General features: G+C 39.3%; 1 protein-coding gene across 1 annotated transcript in view; it reads left to right on the forward strand.

The window, feature by feature from the left end:
* The window catches only part of LOC144821870 (histamine H2 receptor-like), a 272,545-nt gene extending 257,017 nt beyond the window's left edge, over positions 1 to 15,528 (forward strand). Inside the window, exon 3 of the mRNA XM_078679028.1 lies at positions 13,570 to 15,528. Coding sequence (XP_078535154.1) covers positions 13,570 to 14,275 — 706 coding nt within the window. The 3' untranslated portion in view covers positions 14,276 to 15,528. The remainder of the gene's footprint in view (positions 1 to 13,569) is intronic.
* The last annotated feature ends 283 nt before the right edge of the window (positions 15,529 to 15,811 follow it).

The following is a 15,811-nucleotide window of genomic DNA, read 5'->3' on the forward strand; positions in this document are numbered from 1 at the left end:
ATTCAGCCCATAGATCACTTGCTACCACAATGTTGGAAAACGTATTCAAGTCTGTCCACAAACCTGAATATACCATTGAGCATGATTCTTTTTCAGCTTGGGGATGTTGTTCGCGCCTGTTGCAAGATCACTTTGACTCCATGCCACATGAACATACCCTCCATCTGGTATCTCGCTCATAGGGAATGTCAAAGCCTCATGCTCATCGGGGGGTTCTAAAGGTGGTTTACCATGTACCTCTACAGTTTCAGGTTGCTTCTTTCTCTTTACTTGCTTTTTTACCCAATTGCACTATAATCTCTTAAAAACGCTCCATTTCCGGATGTATTAAACTAATTCAGCAACATGTAGCTTTATTCCTAAAGACTGCATATTGACAGGCCCTTCATCATCTAATTGTGCTCTAAAATCTGTGTGCAAAGGAATGGTTTTAGAAAGATCCACCTCACAATTTTCTGCTAATTCTGTTAGTTTTTCATGTGTATTAGCTCAATTTCTTGTAATTGTCCTGATATTAATTCAAATGTGAGATGTTTAAGCATCCCTAATGATTTATTCCAATTCCACCTTCAATTTTGGTACATCTAGGGGTCTAACACTTCCTCATCTTATGGATGGTGTCTCTGTATCTCCTGTTCCCCTACTCTCAGGAGTTTCTTCAATCCATGGGGCAAAATCTCATTATCGAATGCTCCCATTTCCCCTTTGAGCAAATGGAGTTTAAAAGCATTTGTCTCCCTCCTTTCAAGTCTGAAGATTTTGTGGTGGGGCAATACAGCAATCTGTGAGTTGTGCAACGCCTGGATAATGCCTACTGCAGCTATTCCACCGACAGCTCCTGAAGCAAAAGGGTTCATGCTGTGCTTATTGTTGTGGATACAACAATAATTGCTAATGTTTGAGCTGATATGCCTGGTAGCATTGGTACAGGAACCATCACAATGGAATCTGAAACACCTGGAGCAATTACACTAATGGCTGTTTCGTCCTAGGCAGTTTCAATTGAGAGAGTTAGGAGTGTTCCCCCAATATGAACTACATTTGTGTCAACCAGGGCTGTGGCAACTGAACCACAAGATGTTGTAGCGCTCTCTGAATCTGATGGTGAAGCAACATAAGGTTGTGGATGTGAGGACAACAGAGCATTCAAAATATCATTTTCAGAACCACTATAAGTATCAGATTTCCTTGCAGTATCATCATCTTAGTTTTCCTGCTTCTGATTCTTTTTAGGCTATTCTGTTGTCAATATAGGGTACATTCTAATTGCCTTAAATACACATTTACTCCATCTATGCTGTTATTTATCTCATTTAGCATCGCCATAATTACACATTGCTCTTTTTGCTGTTTTCTGAATCCTTTATCTTTGGTATGAGCTCCATGCTCCCAAGCATGTAATGCTTCCTGTTGTGCAAGTCTAGGAGGTGCTTCCATTTCATATAATATTCCCTTTAAGGTTTCGTTTCGTTTCGAAAACCTTTATTTCGGTCGCTGGGACCATAAAAGTATACACAAATCAACAAAATGACGGACATACATTAGCAATTCTTACAATTCTATACAACACTCCATAAAATAATACATTTACTAGTTATAACTCACAGTGACGGGTTTTACCAGATAAATGGGGTGGGAGATGGGGGGGGGGCACGGAAAGTGGGCATAAGTAGGAAACAATTATTTTAGTTGATGTTGATGCACTCGGCAGACAGACAAGAGATAGCAAAGGTATTTCAGTAAATAATTTAAAAATAAGCTATTTACAATAAAATCACATTCATCATAAACATTTGTATATACAAAAACAATAAAAAAATCTGCATCTCATAATACTAATCTCATGCTAATAACGTTATATTAGTGTTGGGTGCCGATGTGCAATTTATAATTATTTTACCTTTTTGATAAAACCCCATCTCCTTCGCCACATTGTATTTAAATAGCATGAAACAGCATATACAATGGGTTTGGATGTGTCATATTTTAAGACTCGAAATGCCTCCCTGCAAGTTTTCAATAACCTTCAAATCAAATGTGTCATATTGTGGAAATTTTAGTGCTCCCTCCTTTTCAGTCATCTTATGACATTGACGAAGCCACAGACATGACTGAAGCCCTCCGCATGTCACAATAACCTGTTGTATCTTCCGATGTAGTCTTCTTGCCCACATGGCTCATGGATATCACTTCTTATTAAATCTGAAACATTTCACGATTAAAACAGTTAAAAAATGAGATGAGCAAATTTGATAAAAATGTGATCCTTATTTGCATCCAATCTCAAAATATCTCCATTTGTCGCCATGAAACGCGTCATGGCGACAAATGGAGTAAATTAATTCAAGCACCTACTTCGGGTCTGTGTCCATCTTTTCGGTGTGTATCTTGCTGATTTTGGAAAGGAAAGTGATATATATGTGTATGCATGTCAACTTATCTGGTCTCAGCAAGATGTTAAGGGGTTGAAAAAAAATACCCTGATGAAAAGAGATTTTATCATCCTGACAATCCTATAACAGTCAAAATTTCTTTGGGTATTCGAATGTGACCACGGGTTCTCATCATTGAGTCACCTCAAGTCCCTGTGAAGCCTATAAATTGAGCGTTGTTCAAATGGCAAGAGTGGTTGGGCCAAGTCACTCCTCAAGGGCCTTATTTTTTCAGATCTTTATCAGTGTGCCCAAAATCCATATATAGTTTTGTCAACTTCATTGCTTCACGTTTCCATCCTATTGTGCTGCAACGTTCGTTGATTCTGATACGTATGCTAGTGGCGGTCATGCCTATGTACATCAAGTTACAGGGGCATTTAAAAAGATACATTACATTCTTAAAGTTACAGTTAGTGAATTGTTACAACTTCCAAGTGGTATGCAAGCCCAAATCTAATTCTGTCACCTTGCATGTCAGGCAATAAATGTTGCACTTAAAACAGGGGTGTTGTCCCTTAGGAGCTGGTAGTCCTTGTAGGGTAAGCAGGTTGTCTTCAACTTCAGGATTTTCCAGCCGTGTGTCTACAAGAATATCTTTCAAGCTTCTACCTCTCCTGAACGAAAACATTGTCCTATTAAACGAGAGGTCCCCTAATGCAAGGATGCATCAGTGACTGCTAAAAATCCCTTTGAGAGTGTTTGAGTTCGTACCAAATGTAATTACACACATCAACCTGTTCGTTTTCGGTTGCTCATGAATTGCTAGTTATTAATCCCTTTTATTATTAAGAGCCCTCTTTCAAGCTCCCTCAATCAAGTATGGCGGGTAGTTTATCTTAAGTAGTTGGTAAGCTTTTTGCGTGTGCCTTGTAATCATTCACTTTAATATAGTTATGTCTCAGATGTAAGAATTGTCCGTCAGATAGGTTCTCTCTGAGTGAACGTGGGTGGTAACTCTCAAACAGAAATTAAATTGTTTCTGACAGTCAGTTTGTAGAATACTTCATTCTTTAATACTCCCTTATCTGAAGAAATGATTAAGTCAGGAAGGACAACACCTATTATCCAAAGTGATTAAAAATCTAAGGTCTAAGTCAAGAAAGTTAAGCCATTTGTGAAATTCATGGCCTCTGTCATGCACGCACCTTCTTTGTCTCGGAAGTGTCCTGGAGTCACGAAGCTTAACAACCTGTCTTCCTCCTGTCACCCCCCGGGAGTCAGGAATGAACGCTAACACCCGACAAGTAATCAAGGGGAACACAGGGGAACAAAACAAGGGTAGGAAGGGGAGAAAGGGATGGCAATCCACAGCCTTCTTCCACTCAGAGGATGTTCTATCTTCTGTTATGGCACTGCAGTAAGACACAAAAATAGTAAGTGAAAACTATTCCCTCCCTTGATAGTCCCAATGTAGTGAGTGTCATATACTGTATCTTTACCTTGTGGAATGCTAGGAAAAATGATAAGGAAAGAAAGGAAGATGTCTGGAACACTGTGGTTTGACTGGATATGGTCTCTCAAATGTAGTTGTAATCTAAACACAAGATAACACCATACATAAAACGTGCGCTATACTTTACATAGAATATCTCTCCTAGGAGAAGCACTCACCAATGTAACAATGTACGCTCTCCGTAATATTTTCCCAAGACCGTTCACCTGGAACGATGTGAACCTATCACCATAACAAATACAACTATCCGACCACAGTAGTAAACACCCTGGTATATACTTGGACCCTCGGAAACCAAACACTAAGTACAACCGCTAATTCTTCTCAGCGGGTTGAAAATAATACAAAGGAAACGAGAACAGAACAAACTTCCTGGAAGCAAGCCGCTTCCCAGGACTTACTAGAACAAGAACGGACCCGCAAACGCTTGAAGACATGAACTTCCACACTCACGAACCACTAGCTCCTCGGACGCCGATATCATGACCCGGAACGAGAAGAGTAACAATCTGGCTAAACGCGAAGCACTTCCTGAATGTCCGGGGCGGGTTTAAGTCCTGAAACGCTATAACTCTGCGCATGCGCGTTAACTACGCATGCTCCAAATCCTGTGTCAATAGATTTGCCAATCACGTCTATTTTGCAGGCAGGAAAACAGAACGTTAACAGGCTACTGCATCTAAACTAAGTTTAGGTAAGTGTGACGCTCTCATGTACTCGACAGGCATGACAGAACACCCCTCCCACAACTCCCCCCACCGGTTTGGGCTTGTGGGGGAACCTCCGGTGAAAAGCTCACAATAAACGTGGTGCGTGTACTTGGCTGACAGGTTCCCACGATCTCTCCTCAACCCCAAAACCCTTCCAATGGAGGAAAAACTGGAGACGACGACGCACTCACCTGGAGTCAAGTATAGCTCCTACCTCGTATTCATCGGTAGCATCTACCAAAGAGGGAAGGGGAGTTGTCGGAAGGCGAGTATCCGGCTGTACCGGCTTCAACAGGGAAACATGAAAGACAGGGTGTATTTTCATTGAGGGAGGCAATCGCAACTTCAGGGCTACCGGATTGATGACTTGAATAACAGGAAAGGGACCAATAAACTTGGGCTTAAATTTACATGCACCCTTTAAAGCCAGATGTTTGGTGGACAGCCAAACTTTGTCATTTTGCTGGTACGTTGGTCCCTTGTGTCTATGTGTGTCTGCTGCCTTCTTGTAATCAATCTTGGCCTTATCGAGATTGTCATGGATGGTGGAACGTATTGTTTGCAAGTGTGAGACTAAATCTTGTACAGCAGGAATGGCACAAGGCCTCAATGGAGAAAAGGGTAGAACTTTAGGATGGAAACCGTATGATGCATAAAAAGGGGAGAACAGAGTAGAAAAGTGATGGCTATTATTGTATGATAGCTCTGCCAACCAAATCAGCTCATCCCACTCTTTCTGTTTTTGCAGTAATTGACAACGCAAAAACTGTTCGAGGCTTTGATTCACCCGCTCTGTTTGTCCGTCCGTCTGGGGGTGATGACTAGAAGACAGGCGGACTTCGATTTGCAGTAATTTACATAACTGTTTCCAAAATTTGGATATAAATTGAGAGCCTCTATCAGTGACCAGGATAGACGGAAGACCATGGAGTCTGACTATATTTTGCAGAAAGACACCCGCTAGTACAAATGATGTAGGCAGACCTGTTAACGGGATGAAATGAGCCGACTTGGTGAACATGTCCACTACAACTAAAAGAGTGGTGTTGCCTCTCTGTGTCCGTGGTAACTCTACAATGAAGTCCATTGATACAGACTGCCAGGGAGCCACAGGTGTAGGAAGGGGAAGTAACAGACCCACTAAACCTTCGTGTGATGACTTCCCTTGAGCACATATGTGACATGTCTGAACATATTGTTGTACGTCCTTAACCATATGAGGCCACCAACAGTATCTCTTTATCAACTCTACTGTTCTTTTGTATCCTGGATGCCCTGCCACACCATGTGAATGACACCATTCCATCACTTGTTTTTGAAGAGATATTGTGGGGATGAACAACCCTCCCTGCACATAATGAAGTTCTGTCTTAACCAAGGACTGGTGTTGTTGCAATACTTCTTGAGAAGCGGGTTCTTGTTGGGCATTCTTAACTTGTAGGATAAATTCCTCTTCAGTAGTAAGTACTCCGATTATTCTTTGAGGAGCAATGATACAAGGGGGCTTCACATCACTGGGGAAAGGCTCGAACCCTAGACGAGATAAAGCGTCAGCTTTAACATTTTGTCTGCCAGCTCTGAAATGTATACTAAAATCGTACTCATTAAAGAACTGTGTCCATCTCAGTTGTCGCATGGACAAGGCTCTTGCCGATTTTAGATACTGTAGGTTACGATGGTCCGTGAGGACGGTAACCATGTGATTTGTACATAAGAGATACTGTCTCCATTCTTCCAATACTTTCTTAATAGCTAGGAGTTCCCTTTCCCCCACTGCATAGTTCACCTCAGCCGGAGTCAACTTGTGTGAATAGTAGGCCACTGGATGTAATTCGCCGGTGTCAACGTCCGCCTGACATAGAATCCCTCCTACTGCTACTTGCGAGGCGTCTACCTCTAGTCTATCAGCAATGGTTTGGGTTTCTCGTTGAAGATTCCCCACCATATTTGTGACATCCTGTAATGTGAGATCCATGGCACTTTGGAGACAATTTGATAAAGGCTTCGCGTTCTGTCATGCACGCACCTTCTTTGTCTCGGAAGTGTCCTGGAGTCACGAAGCTTAACACCCTGTCTTCCCCCTGTCACCCCCCGGGAGTCAGGAATGAACGCTAACACCTGACAAGTAATCAAGGGGAACAAAACAAGGGTAGGAAGGGGAGAAAAGGATGGCAATCCACAGTCTTCTTCCACTCAGAGGATGTTCTATCTTCTGTTATGGCACTGCAGTAAGACACAAAAATAGTAAGTGAAAACTATTCCCTCCCTTGATAGTGCCAATGTAGTGAGTGTCATATACTGTATCTTTACCTTGTGGAATGCTAGGAAAAATGATAAGGAAAGAAAGGAAGATGTCTGGAACACTGTGGTTTGACTGGATATGGTCTCTCAAATGTAGTTGTAATCTAAACACAAGATAACACCATACATAAAACGTGCGCTATACTTTACATAGAATATCTCTTCTAGGAGAAGCACTCACCAATGTAACAATGTACGCTCTCCGTAATATTTTCCCAAGACCGTTCACCATAACAAATACAACTATCTGACCACAGTAGTAAACACCCTGGTATATACTTGGACCGTCGGAAACCAAACACTAAGTACAACCGCTAATTCTTCTCAGCGGGTTGAATAATAAAAAGGAAACGAGAACAGAACAAACTTCCTGGAAGCAAGCCGCTTCCCACGACTTACTAGAACAAGAACGGACCCGCAAATGCTTGAAGACACGAACTTCCACACTCACGAACCACTAGCTCCTCGGACGCCGATATCATGACCCGGAACGAGAAGAGTAACAATCTGGCTAAACGCGAAGCACTTCCTGAATGTCCGGGGCGGGTTTAAGTCCTGAAACGCTATAACTCTGCGCATGCGCGTTAACTACGCATGCTCCAAATCCTGTGTCCAACCATTGCCAATCACGTCTATTTTGCAGGCAGGAAAACAGAACGTTAACAGGCTACTGCATCTAAACTAAGTTTAGGTAAGTGTGACGCTCTCATGTACTCGACAGGCATGACAGCCTCCTCCTTAGTCCCTTGCCAAATCAACAGGCAGTCACCTATGTTTCTCTTCCATATTTTATGTGAATTTTGAAAGGGTTTGTGGTGTTATAGATGTACTTGATCTCAAAAGCATGCACATATAAACACGCCAGCCTTAGGGCAAAGGACCTGCCCATGGATGTTCCACATATTTGCAAAAATAATTCTCATTCATATTCAAAATAATTGCCTGTCAGGGCCATGAATGTACAAGCTAACACAAATTCACATGGTGCTATGTACTACCACCTCATATTTGAGAGAATGTCATCTTTCATATTTAGAGTTATCTGTTGTGGAATGGTGGCATAAAAGGAATCAAGATCTCACTGTCAATCTCAAAAGTCATGTCTTTAAGTAAGTTAAGGACATTCTTAGTATATTTCAAAAAGGAGGGCACGCTTATTACAGCTGGTCTCAAAAGGTGATAACTAAACTGTGAAAGAGGCTCGAGCATGGAACTAATGACTATAGTTAGTCTAGGAACCACTGGAAATGTGTTCTTATGTACCTTAGGAAGTATGTAAAAATACAATACAAGGTTCTTTTTTAATCATGAACTAGGCTTCATGTTTTGTAATCCTTTTGTTTTCAGTTCCTTTTTCTACCAGGAATACCATTATCTCTAGTATCTCTGGAGTATGATCTTTTAAAAGTTGTTTATAAGTCAGAGTAAAATTGAGCAATCATAGGCACTCTTCATTATACATGACTTTGGGTAATACAGCCGGCTTGATGATAACTATATCATCAGTAGCTAGTTAAGTAAGTGCCACCCTTTCTTCCTTTGGGATGTTATTAAAGGAGGGGTTCTGTTGATTACTTAAAGTATCAACCTCCTGGTTGATGGATTCTCGAAGTCGAGTACCTCTGAAGGCTTTCAAAAGGAGGAGGATTGCATGTCAATTTTGGTTTAAGCCTGAGATTGGTGTTGATGGTTTGAGTAATTTAATCTCTGCCAAAAAATACATGTGGGTAACCTTCTTGCACAGCTGTGCACCTACACTTTCTTTAGAAAGGACAAATGTTAGAGACAGGGATTCCTGATGAATGCCTGTGGTATCTTGTATTCTGTGCCATACATCCTTCCAATTTCCCTGCCTTGCTGCTCAGCCAGAATGAATGTGTTGTGAGTGGATGTGTTGTGGAATGCTGGTGTATGTGATGTATTGGAATGTTTAGGATGCCTGTCAGTTGGAAGTATGGACTGAGCAGCAAGGGAGCTGCTCCTGGTGGGGCTCGTTCTAAGATGCTCACTGATTGACTTACTTGATTATTATCATCTATATCTCCATCAATAAATCATCCTCCTGTTTTCTACACCTCGGCATCTAATGGATTTATTTACATTATAACAATGCCCCTGAACGTTATTGGCACTAGAGAGGGCAGAATCATGTTGGGTTAGCATGAATGAAAAGGTCATTGAACATAATTATCATCATACATTTTCTGGTTTTATATATACCTGAGGTACCCACCAATAAACCTACATCCTTGGGTTTACTGTAAAGTATTTTTGGCTGATCTGTATCTCTTCGTTATCCAGTATAACTTTTATCAAAAACACCTTCCTACCGAGGTTGAGTCTTCCCTGGTAGTACCGTCTTAACAGGCTGGGAAGAGGTTGCCAAGGATGAATCATGCTATAAAAAGCGAGCGAGGCATCCTCATTCAATATAACAGGCATGTCTAGGTTTGTTAGTGTAAGAGGATGCATATGTAGGGACATCTAACCTTCTTACTGTGTGCCTTGACCAGGCATTACAGTTCTTACCTGCAGCCAGCATGCGGTCTCACTGACCACCTACACAGCATTCTTTACGATCAAAATTGTTACTACATGAGGATTTAGGCCCCTTCTTTTTTTACTATATGATTCGCAAATTAGGTCACTTTTATTTCACTGCCTGTACTTGTTTCCTGTCCCAGTTTGACCCTGGTAATGCTGCAGTGTCCTACATCTGGCAATTATGTTCCAAATGTAACCTGCCTTATTGCAAGTGTTTTATTTCCCATATGGTTATGTTTACTTATTTTGTTGTCCCTTTCAATAGGTTTTCAATGTTAGGGCCATGTGCACTTCATAGTCACATGTTCAGTGTATGTGGCATTTCAGGCTGGGATGTTAGCCTCATCCCAACAAACTCCAGGCTCCAAATAAAAGGTCCCGCACATGGAGATTGACAACCTGGTGGCAGAAGACCCACCATTGTTAGAGGTCTGCCATGCTGGAACCGAAAGTGAAGTTGGTGCAGATGTCCTGCCAGCTCATATTCATGTTTATCAGTATTTTCCCCTGGTATTAACAGTTGGAAAAACTAGGGTTTCCAATCTGGCAAACTCCATATCCATGGCACTTAAAGGGAATCCCATAAAATGATAGTGAAGCTGGAGAATGTTATTCCAAGCAGAGGCAGAGAAGCCCTATATAATATTATTCGTCAATAAATTTAGAGTGCAGCCCACCTCATAGCAGCAAATAAAACATTACACACAATGATAGTTATTCAAAACCATTTGTAAAAAAGAATGATGAACCCTTACCCACTTGTAGAGGCATTCTTCCCCATCTAGAATTGAGAGGCATCCTATGCTTTGATTAACTTTTGTATAATGATTTAAGTGGGGAAAGAAAGGTAAAACCTAATACTTCAGAGTGTGAGAAAAAGAAAACACATAATGATAAATGTCTGTGTAGTAGTAGCTACCAGCCTGGTACTAACTTTGTTCCTACCCGCCCACTCACAAGATAAAAAAGAAGCAGGCGTGTAATATGGAACCCGCATGCCATTGGAATCAACATGTTTCTGCATCATTTATGGTCTGGAGGTTTCATCAGGACAAAATCTCTATACACACGAAATGATTCAGACATTATTTCTAAACTTCCTTTGTATAGTGAAGAAGTGGGGATAGTTAGCGTCACATGCCTGTGTGTTGATATTTTTGGTAACTAATCATAATATCGAATTCAAAATATTGAGTGGACAAAATATTGAGTTTTGAATATCGAGTGGACAGGATATCGACTTGCAGAAATATAGTTGTTAAGAATATCGATAAGCAGATAAGAAATATTGTTTTTTATAATATCGAAGTCAGTAATATAGTTTGTAAAAATATCATTTTTTTTAGTGTTTTGTATGTTAATATATGTGTTAAATGTCTGTATTATTTTTGTAATGCATGTTTGAATTTTTTTAAAGTAATGAATTTGATGTTAATTAATTGTTGCATAAATTAATTCCGAAGCGGGTTGTGGGTTTCTAGGGGAATAGGGTGGGAAGTAATTTATTCATAATATATTTTTTAAGAATTATATAGAATTAATTAATTATATGTTAATTACTTTTTGCATAATTTTATTCTGTAGCGGGTTGTGGGTTTTTAGGGGAATAGGGTGGCAAGTAATTTTATGGAAATTAATTAATTATTGTATTGATTAATAATTTAGTATTTAATATTTTATATTGTTAATTAAGTTTATGTATTTATTATTAATTACTTATAAATTGATTGATAACAATTAATAATTAATTGGTAATTATGTTACTTTTATTAAATTATTTTTTATTAATGAGTAAATAATTAGATATTAATTATTATTAATTGATTTGTAAATATGTTAATTGTGTAAGTTTTTTTTAGAAGCGAATTGAGGGTTGATAGGGTGGGAAGTATTTTAATTTTAATGTAATTTTTATTATTTTTATATAATATTTACTCAAAGATATTTTATAGTGTTGTGTGAATAATTTAGATTTGATGGTTATTAATGTTATTGTTAATTGATATTAGTTAATTAATTTGTTAATTAATTATGATAATTTATTAATATTTTACAATATTGTAGGTGACGTTTATAGGGGGAAATGATGGGAGGTAAATTAGTTTTGAAAAAATAAATAATTGTTCATTAATGTTAATTATATTGCAGGAGTGGGTATACAAAATGATTCCCCTATGCTATCAAACACTTTCCCTACTGTTACACTTGGTGGAGTGGGAATATTAAATTATTCCCACCCGCATCCAACACTTTCCCTACTGTTGCATTCGCTGAAGTGGGAATAGTAATTTTTACCCTTCCGCTATCTAACACTTTCCCTACTGTTGCACTCACTGGAGTGGGAATAGTAATTTTTACCCACCCGCTATCCAACACTTTCCCTACTATTGCACTCACTGGAGTGAGAATAGTAATTTTTACCCACCCGCTATCCAACACTTGCCCTACTGGTGCACTCACTGGAGTGGGAATAGTAATTTTTACCCTCCCACTATCCAACACTTTCCCTACTGTTCCACTCGCTGGAGTGGGAATAGTAATTTTTCCCCTCCCGCAATCCAACACTTTCTCACTGTTACACTTGGTGGAGTGGGAATAGTACATTATTCCCACCCGCTAGCCAACACTTTCCCTACTGTTGCACTCACTGGAGTGGGAATAGTAATTTTTACCCACCCGCTACCCAACACTTTCCCTACTGTTGTGCTCACTGGAGTGGGAATAGTAATTTTTACCTTCCCGCTATCCAACACTTTCCCCACCGTGGCCTCACTGGAGTGGGAATAGTAATTTTTACCAACCCGCTATCCAACATTTTCCCTACTGCTGCACTTACTGGAGTGGGAATAGTCATTTTTACCCACCCACTATCCAATACTTTACTTACTGTTGCACACGCTGGAGTGGGAATAGCAAGTTTTACCCACCCGCTATCCAACATTTTCCCTACTGTTGCACTCGTTGGAGTGGGAATAGTAATTTTTATCCACCCGCTATCCAACTCTTTCCCTACTGTACCACTTGCTGGAGTGGGAATAGCAAATTTTATCTCCTACACTATGCAACGTGTTCAGTATTGTTATATTTAATGTAGTGTAAAATATTATTATTTTTTTAAATATTTGTTTTAATGTTTAACTTATATATAATTAATTTTTACATTTATATATTAGGTTAGGTAAATATACATATGTAATTAGATTTAAATTATGTTTTAACATGTTATAATTAAACATAATAATTATTTTTTAATATATTAAGTTAATATATATAAAAAAATAAAAATGCATGTTTTATTACATTACATTTAATATTTATTAATCTTAACCTTTTTAATCATTTTAAGTATGTTTTACTTTAATTATATTTATTATTTAATTATTATATATTACTTTTAAGACATTTAAAAAAGTTGATATTTTAGCAAACCTTATTATTAACAACGATATTTAGGTTTCAATATTTTTGTACTTACCTGTTTGTAGATAGGAAGTCGATATTCTGTCACTCAATATTTTTACCTTGATCTTGTGGCAGCTCGATATTATTCTCCTCCATATTCTGTCAGTGATCCGATATTTTTGACTCAGGTCTGATGCACATGTAAACAAAAGTAGCTTTATTCAGATCACATGATTTGGTTCCATTCTGTCTCCTCAATGAAGCCAGACTGCTGATTTTTGAGACGGAACGCCCACCGTTGTTCCCTTCGGTGTAACTCTTGTGTGTGGTGTTTTGTTACTAACTGTAATACTGACAATTTAATGTGCTTCCTCGCATTCCAATGCAAGCTCCATTCCATAGGCAAGACTACCCAGTAAGTAAACCTATTAATGCTGGAACACAAAAGCTACATCCTGAGTAAAACATTATGACATTACAATGAGGCACAACATACATCAGATGATTTGATGAAAGAGAGACAAAACTCCATGCTTGATCTGGGAAATCTAATATCTATTAGTAACCAACAACTGTTGAATGTTTGTTCTTTCATCTCACTGTGATCTGTGGCTGATTCAATCACAAGACATGATCGATCACTGCTAAACCAACCATGTTTAAGTGAAGAAAACTGATTATTGTTCCCAGCGCACACTAATGTTGTCTTCTTGTGTTTCTGCAGGTGCATTTTAATGACCATAACAATATGGGTCTACTCATCTCTAATATCCTTCCTTCCTGTCATGCAAGGTTGGAATGAGATACCAGGTATAGACTTTGACACAGGTAAAGAATGCGTATTTGTCACCAACTGGACATTTGCCATTGTGGCTTCTGCACTGGCGTTCTACATCCCCTTCATGATCATGTGCAGCATGTATTTCTTCATCTATAGAGCATCTCGGCTTAAAGCCACTCGTATTGTATCCCAAACCCTAGATCTCCACTACCACCCAGACAGCAAGCGGCAAAACAACTTGCACCTGGAAAACAAAGCAACCAGAACGATGAGCATCATCATATCCGTCTTTGTCATGTGTTGGCTACCATACTTTGTGCTTAACGTTTGGATAGCCACAAAGGGTATCGAGTCGGCCAGTGCGGTCCTCATCAACTCCTTTAAAATTCTTACATGGTTGGGCTACTGCAATTCCACAATCAACCCCATGCTTTATGCCTTCCTAAACAGGGACTTCCAGAGGGCTTTGAAGAAGTTGCTTGTCTGCAGACGCTGGAGATCTCAAGTGGACATTGGAGATGATATGGTCTCTATAGTCACCTTTTCGAAAACAGCACAAGACGCAGACTACAGCAGTAACTTACCAGTATCCAGCGGTGCATTAAAAAGTAAACAAATGATGAAATGTAATGCAACTGTTCATTTCTGAAGCAATACCATCACAGCATTTCTGGGGAGTCATTCCTACGAATATTCTTTTCAAAATTTGATCTGTTGTGACATTTTGACAATCCGGTAATCCCCTTTGGGTCTTCTCTTTTGGGGGTTTGAGCTTCCTCTCGAACCGTGCAATGTATAACTTTAATCAATAAATCCACTGAAGTCCATCTCATCCAAACTATATTCTAAGATTTATATAATTTTGTAAACCTGTGGCTGGAAACATTTTGATGCAAAATTATTTGATGAAACGAAAATGTATGTGAACAATAGTACTCACTGCATCTTGCTCTGTTCATTTATTGTCTCCCAAAGTTTCAACAACACCTATGACTTCGAGACACAAGGGCTGTGGACTCATAATATATTCTTCACACATACATCACTGTCCTTCTAGTTGGTAAAGGGACTGAACTATGGAACACTGGTGTGCTTGTGTCAAAATGGCCATAACAGAATGAGAGGATATGCCATGATTGTTTGAGCCATAAACAACCCCATATGGAGAACATTTGAAAATGTTTTCTCCATTTCTTGTGCAACACTAATGGACATGTAGAAGGTACAAACAGATGCAGGATGAAGTGTGGTTCAAAAGCCATATTGAATATTTTGTGTAAGTGCATTCATAAGACTTTTCTGTAAACAGATCTCATTGTAGAGGTTTTCTCACTGGAATAACTGTTTTTGGTTGCATGGGAATTAATAAAAAACTTTGAGCAGATTTTCAAGAACAAATGTGTCTGAACATCATAGCATAAAAGAATACCCACCCTTGCTTTCCTGCTCTTGTTCCTTCCTCCATGTTTCGCTGGACTTCAGTGTTAACTAGAAACTGCTGCAGATCTTAAATGACCCCTTTCCTGATATGGAGTGGATTTTCTCCCAGTCATCCTCAATTCTCTTACCTAGATCTTATTTTTCTCTTTATATGATGCATTACAACTCCCGCCACTCTTCTGCTTACTCTTGGGTATCTCACTTTTTTTCTCACTACCTAAAAACAATATGGCAAAACCTTTCTTCCTGTGTGCAGAAGTGTGGCTAGGATAATGGGCAAACCCTCCCATGTGGTCACTCAAAACCTGTTCTGGGACCAGCCCCTCTCCCACTGGGGGTGGGATAGCAGGACAATGAAGGACCAGGCCGAGGTGTGAGGTACAATTGTTTATGACAGACTGGGCACCTTTCCAAGTTTAATGGGCACAGCCTAGATAGCCACCTGGTCAGGAAGAAAAACATCTCTCCTCAACCAAGCCTTTTATCCACTGTCTGGGAGCAATACACATCTCACCACAGGAGCGTCATTAACACTCTGGTGACACTAAACACTGGCAGAAGGGCACATTTGGTTTCAAAAGGAAAATGTCAACTTTCTAAAACTATAAAAACTAAATATACAAAAAAGTATACTTTAGTTTGTATACTTTAACTTTCTAAAAGTGGCATTTTCAAAATAGTATTTTAAAATCTGAATTGATCTTCAGATTGAATTTTGAATGACTATTAAACTGAGTCCTTGAAT

Source organism: Lissotriton helveticus, chromosome 2_2 (genome assembly GCF_964261635.1).
Source record: "Lissotriton helveticus chromosome 2_2, aLisHel1.1, whole genome shotgun sequence".
Lineage (NCBI taxonomy): Eukaryota > Metazoa > Chordata > Amphibia > Caudata > Salamandridae > Lissotriton > Lissotriton helveticus.